General features: G+C 39.4%; 1 protein-coding gene across 1 annotated transcript in view; it reads left to right on the top strand.

Moving 5' to 3' along the window:
* Positions 1-6,837, top strand: part of LOC106520956 (EMILIN-2) — a 16,233-nt gene that overhangs the window by 7,953 nt on the left and 1,443 nt on the right. The window contains exon 5 of the mRNA XM_014013293.1: positions 6,535-6,735. Coding sequence (XP_013868747.1) covers positions 6,535-6,735 — 201 coding nt within the window. The remainder of the gene's footprint in view (positions 1-6,534; positions 6,736-6,837) is intronic.

Genomic DNA, 6,837 nt, shown 5'->3' with positions numbered 1-6,837 from the left:
TATATATATAAGATTTGACACCTCAATGCACAATCCATTTCTGATTGAATGAAAGTGTAACTATTTCACAAATCTTATCAACATGAGTTTTAAGGAAAAGGTTTGAGTCAATCAACAGCCCCAGATATTTAACTTAGTTAAAATTAGTCAGCAATTTTTCTTTTCTTTTCTTTAACAGAAACAGTGTAGTGTTTGGTTTTTGTTATTCTTAGTGGCACTATTAACCTCCTAACCTGCCTAATTTTATTACTCATCACACATATTTTACTTCCCATTGCCCAACAGCAATGACTTTCCCTGACCTTTCTAAGAACAGAGTTGTTGTTTTTTGTTGTTTTTTTCCGTTCCAGATGCTTTTTGAAATGCGTGGGTTTGTTACAGTGAGCGTTTGCACCAGTAGATTTCTATATTGGTCCACATGTTGCATATTTCTCATATGAATCATTAATGGTACCTACGAGACTGAAGTGGACTCTTACTGTTTGGTAAACGGAAACTAGCAGCACGCCTATGCTGTTTACGAGCCAGGTCTCGTCCTTCGGGAGCAGCTTCAGTCTGTTTTTTTTTATTGGCTGGTGATGCCGCATGGGGTACAGTCTGGAAGTAGGGGATGTTGATGATGATGATGATGATGATGGGGTGGGGGGATATTGTTCTTGGATTTATCCAAGTTTGGCCCAAACAACTTTTCATCTAAATTATTATTTTGTTTGCTTCTCATTTAGTCGTGCATCTTAGTCATTCTCCTGAGCGTGCAGTGACTAAATATTCACCCCACCCTGTGGCTTTTTGAATTATGTCATTTACCAGATCTTCTTGTTCAGAAAGATGTATTAGTTTGCGATTTACTGCTCGCTACATTTTTTTTTTTTATTTCCACTTTGCGCTCCTCATTTGACCTTGTGTACAAGTTTATCCGAAGAGACTGGAAAGCTCTGCTGGAAGAGGCTTATCTGAAAGTCTCTTCACTTCAGAGCCAGGAGCTTTAGTGTGTTTATWTCAAGAGCTACTGGATGGACATCTTCACTGTTGACCCATTTTGTTTTGTCTCCGCTCCTTCTTTAGTCACATCTGCAGTTTTCTCACATTTCCAAACCTCAGTGTGAGAGTTTCCTTTCTGACGAAACAAATCCTGTGAAATAAGCTCCCAAAGGCCGTTCGTGAGTGTGTTTATGAATGATGTCACCCCGGCTGTTAATCTTCGAGGAGAGGGTTGGAAACAGAACGGAAGGAGCTGTCATGATTTTTGTTGCTTTCAAAGCTCGCTAACTCAGTCATRCTGAGGAATATTTATTACAACTTGTGAATTCATGAAAGAAATACAGCTAAGTCAGAAGATCTTTGGACATTGGATCTTTTCTTGTATTAGTGCTTTGACTTTTACTGCAGCTTGGGCATTGGGTTTAAAAACTGGAGGATTTTTATAGCTGAACCCCTTTTTTCAGAGACTCCTGTGTAAAGGGAACATCAAGATCACCAGAGGGAAAAAAGTTTCTTAATCCCGTGTTGACTAACAATGGGCTGAGAACCAAAATTGAGACGCTTTGCTTTTTCTACAACTGTCTTCAGTTTTTATATGTCCACGGGGCCTCCTGCTTCTTGTTTTGTTCATTTAGATAAAATGCAGCTAAGTCACAGAATATTTTTTTCATTAAAAAAGCATCATAGCTTTCACGTTTCATTTTTGTCCATACAATACACAAAACTGCAACTTCCATAGTCTGTTTTTACTAAAGGTTTGATCAAATTGCCCATTTTGCTCATACAACTCTTTCACAATGAAGCCGTGTGTGAGAAGCATCATGATTGGATAAAAGCTTCCATTATTTGTCTTTATAGAACACTCTTTCCTGTTTTAATATGATTTTTTGTAATCATTCCTATGGGGTTGTTGTTTAATAATCTTAACCATCTTGTTTTGTATTCCTGTCTCATTAACTTGATTGATTGATTGATTGATTGATTGATTGATTGATTGATTGATTGATTGATTGATTGATTGATTGATTGATTGATTGATTGATTGCCATGGCTGTTACTTGTGGACATTAAAGCAATGACAGCCAAGCTTCCCCCAGTTCAGAGGTGAAGTCCTCTAACATTCAGTGTAATTTAAAGTAAACTCAGGTAAAACAGATGTTCAGATTATCCTGATTTTAATTTCTAAGAAGCTTTTACCACTCATCCTAAAAATGACAGCAAACCAAATGCATTTTTCTAACTCAGTTTTAAAGTTGGAGTCGTTTTGTCTCTTCAGGTCCATTAGTGTTATTTAACATGTTGGCCACTGAATTCTTTTCTCTAACAGAGATTATAACATTTAAATGATTTGGTTTCTTAAACTTTAAAAGCAATTTTATGGACTTAATGGAAGTTTTATTGAGCATTGCTTGTAAAAGAGGGTCTCGCTAAACAAGAATTTCCATTTATCTCCATGTGACAGAAATACCTGCTACTTGTTTCACATTATTCATCTAAATACAAACTTTATGAAACACGGATGGAAACAAAATGCCAAATCATCCTTATTTTATAATATTATGGATCCTTTGGTTTATGCTTGAGAGAATCTCACTTATGGCAGCGTTGTTTAGCTGTTATGGGAATCCGTGGCGATAAGAAGGCATGTCTTCCTGCGTTTGACGTGGCTGAGTGTTTGAGCTCGAGGGTCAGCGACCTTTGAGAGATAAAACGGACACACACTCCTCCACACTTCACGAGCCACAAACAAGACGAGGCCTGGCAGAAGGCCGTAAAAGAAAAATAAAATCTGCTGCTCGTTTGGACCTTGTTGACTTCAGGCTGAGGAGGTGTTTGCTTGTTTATGAGAAGGTAATTCAGCACATCTTTTTTTTTTACCCCTCCTGAGTTCTGGTTTAGACCCTAAACTTTGTGGCTGCTTTCAGAGGCTTGAATCGAAGTTGTGAGCTCATTGTGTTGTGGTGACTCATAAAGTCATCAGAAGGTGATTTGTAACATAGAAAGTGGTAGGTTTTGCAGGGTTATAATCAGGAACTGCTGGCGAGTAAATGACTAACAACAAACGTTAAGGATTTCCCATCCTGCGCTGCACATTTAGTCCCCAGCAGATCCAGCTGTATTTGCTCACGGCTCACCTCTTTCATCCAGGCAGATGCAGATACACATCCTGTGCTCGCCTCTTTTATCCTCGTGGCACCAGGTTTGAAATCACAGCAGAATTGTTCAGATCAAAGGCGACCCTGAACAGCACACAACCCTCAGCACCAGAGAAACACAGAGTGGACTCTTGACAGGCAGACTTCTCTGGCTTCTTTAATAAATGACCCTTTCCTCCCCCGGGGGGTGAGGGGACCAGCTTCCCAGGAACCAGGCATGTGGCCGAGCCTTGGTATGCTGCTGGTATGCCTTTTATGTGCTGGATTACCTTCTGGGGGCGGCAGAGTTTGGGTTTTACCATCGTAGACTAAAGAGCCATGGCAGCAATCAGCCAGGAGGGGAGATTTGTTGATAAACTCAGTTGCGGCTCTCAGGAATGCAGTTGTTTAGGGATGAGCACGCTTTGGCAGCAGAAGGAGCAGTGGGATGTGATTTTCTCTTTTCAAGTCTGTAATAACAGGTTCGGATAATTGTTTGTTGTCGGGGTGTTAATGGGACCCATCAGTAGTCCTGTCCTGAACAGGGTGGATACTCAGCGTCATCTTTGAAAGGAACTCAAACTCAATCAACAGCTTTGTGTGGAAAACAGAAACACGGCCTGGACTACCTGCCTGTAAACAATAAAATGTGGTAAATAAATCAAGCTTATGTACAGTGATCAATTTCAGCACTGTGGCTGGGAATGTTGGCCTTCTGTAGTCTTTATATGTAATAAAAATAATTTGATGTGTAAATTGTTAACCGCACCCAATGATTCATGAGACCCCACCATGTGAYGTGAATGATGTATGTGTGAATCATGAATGAGTGTGTGCATGATGGTTGAGTAAATAATAAAATACTCATCGGGACAAGATGTCCAGAATCTAAAGAAGCTTAAACACTTTTTAGGACAAAATCATTTAGGCAATGGAAGAACCACCTCCAGCTTCATATATGAGTGTTTCTGAGTAAATACCTCAGTTATTAGATTCCTAATACTTGGATTATAAAAGAGACTGTTCCTCTAAAACTGAGGCCATGGTTGACCGGAAAAGGATAAAATGACCCCTCTGRATCTGGGGGGAGTCTCTGCCTCACATGGAGGAGTTTAAGTATCTGGGCGTCTTGTTCATGAGTGATGGTAGGATAGATCAGAAGATGAATTAACCCATTGGTAAATAGGGTTTTGCTTTGGTTATTCATGGTAAAGAAATGGTTAGGGTTAGGGTTAAAAGGCAAAGCTCTCAATTTACTGGTCTGCCTATGTTCCAACCCTCACCTGTGGTCATGAGACGTGGATCATGATGGAAAGAACAGCACCCTGGATACAAACGGTCGAAATGATCTTCGTAGAGTGGCTGAGTTCAGCCTTAGAGATAGGGTGAGAAGCTCCATCATCCGGCTGGAGCTCAGAGTAGAGTCTCTGCTCCTCTGCATCGAGTCGGTTGAGGTGGTTTGGGCATTTGATTAAGATGTTCCCTGGATCCTTGTTCCTGGCATGTAGGACGCCCCAGAAAAGACCCAGAACTCACAAGAGGGATTATGCATCCTCTTAGTCCTAGGAACGCCTCGGGGTCCCCTAGGTTGAGCTGCCAAGTGTCATTGGGGATAGAGATGTCTGGGTTTCTCTCTTGGCCCTGTTGCCTCTGCGACCCGACTATGGATAAGCAGCAGAAAATGGAGATGTAAAGAGATGGATTATGAAACTTAAAATATTAGTATTGTTTCAGAACCTTTCTTTTTGCCCCTTGGACATGAGTTCTTACATGAATAAATAAATTAAGGGTTCAATGGACTGAAAAATAATGTATGGACGACAACATCTTTTTCATGAGATTCTGCCCAATGTCTTCAAAAGAAAAAGTGTTCAAATAGTGCTGATATGAGAAAAATCTAATATTACATTAGCTGTTTTAACATATATTCAGAGTTGTAAAGTTACTAAGTACAAATACTTTGTTACTGTATTTAAGTAGAAAATTTGGCTATCTGTACTTTACATGAGTAATTATTTTTCAGTGTACTTTTTACTTTTACTTCTTACATTTTCACAGTTATCTGTACTTTCTACTCCTTAGATTTTTTAAAAAGTAAGAAGTAGAAAGTTGTTTCTCCTACAGTATTTTGTTACAGCTTGTTAGTGTTAAAAAAATACTATCCTGATAAATTGTGCATCCAGGATAGAGTGAATTTAATTGTTGTTGGATGAGAAGTATAAATGATACTGTATTAATTTTTACACAATTCATCACAGCTGCATGTTTTTAGAAAAAAAAATTTTGGAGGTCACCCCCCAATAAGTGTACTTTGGAAAATCTAACCACTCACTGTTACTTAATACTTTTACTTTTAATACTTGGATTTTATGTCAGAAATTTACTTTTGATACTTAAGTACAAAAGAAATTGGATACTTTTAAGACTTTTACTCAAGTAATATTCTCAGGAGACTTTAACTTTTACCAAAGTAATTTTATGATAAGATACTTATACTTTTACTCACTGTCACTTTTACAGTGTTATATTTAATGTTTTTGGATAGAAACATACCTTGTGTTAAACTAGGAAAAATATCACAAAAACAATCATTTTCATCATACTTTTTGTGACCTTGCCATGCAGACTGGTAAACCAGCTCTAATCTTGATAACTTACAATGAATCCTTTACTGACCTCCCAAGTCTAAAAGCCTGCAGCTCTTCACTCATCAGGTGACTAAAGAAGCTCCTCTGTGATGAAACAAGAGTCAAAAACAAGTCCACCTGCCTTGTCTTTCAGCAAAAAAATGGGTTTGTGGTGATTGACCCGCGTTTGGAGACAGCTGTGGCTGGTTGTGCTTGCCTTTATTTTCCAGCCCTGGAGGCCGCAGCTTGTTGTCATTAAACCAGAATGCGGACCAGGGATAAACTCAATGTAGCAACAACTACCGCTTTTTCAGTTGTGTTAGTAGTTGGACAAACCATATAAACAGAAAAATATTTTGAGATGCGTTCATAGCATCAAAATGAGAGCCAAATTTAAATAAAYCAGTTCATATAATGTTTTGTGTTTTTCTCTCTGTATGAAGTTTTTTGCTCTTGTAATTAAGCTTGTGATTCTGTCGGCGTTGGTGCAGCAGCCGTTTTTCCTTTGATAGCCTGATTGTGTTTTTGATGAAATAATAAATATTACAAGMTACAGATTTATTACACAAAGTTTCAGAGAAAACATGGTACAAATGTGGTGGTAATTGTACTTATTAAATAGCAAATTTAAGCTCTGGCATCAGCTGTAGGATTTTAAGGAGAATAAGACTCAGATAAAAGAAATCTCTATAATAATTGAGGTGTTCATCTGTTTCACAGGTGCATACAGGTGAGATGTAAACACCTGGTTTATTCACTCTAACCTGCAGCTTTGAYCCATGTGTCTCCAGGTGAAGTGGGGGAGGTGGGACTTCATCCCATTTCAGGCACAAGTTTTGGAGTTTCAGCTGGCCTTGTGGACCACCGCCTCCCACAGCTGCCTGTAATGGAGACTGGAGAGGCAGGCCCCCCAGGGAAAATGATGACCTCTGTGTTGCCAGAGGGGGCAGACGGCAGTATGATGCCTATAAAGGGTTTTGCTGGAGCTCCAGGTGAGACTAACCACACACACACACACACACACACACACACACACACACACACACACACACACCGCTGTAACAACTGCAGGTCACAGAGGGGAGACGTGCTGC

The sequence above is a fragment of the Austrofundulus limnaeus genome, unplaced genomic scaffold, assembly GCF_001266775.1.
Source record: "Austrofundulus limnaeus strain Quisiro unplaced genomic scaffold, Austrofundulus_limnaeus-1.0 Scaffold100, whole genome shotgun sequence".
NCBI lineage: Eukaryota > Metazoa > Chordata > Actinopteri > Cyprinodontiformes > Rivulidae > Austrofundulus > Austrofundulus limnaeus.
This window is presented reverse-complemented; position numbering and strand designations above follow the sequence as displayed.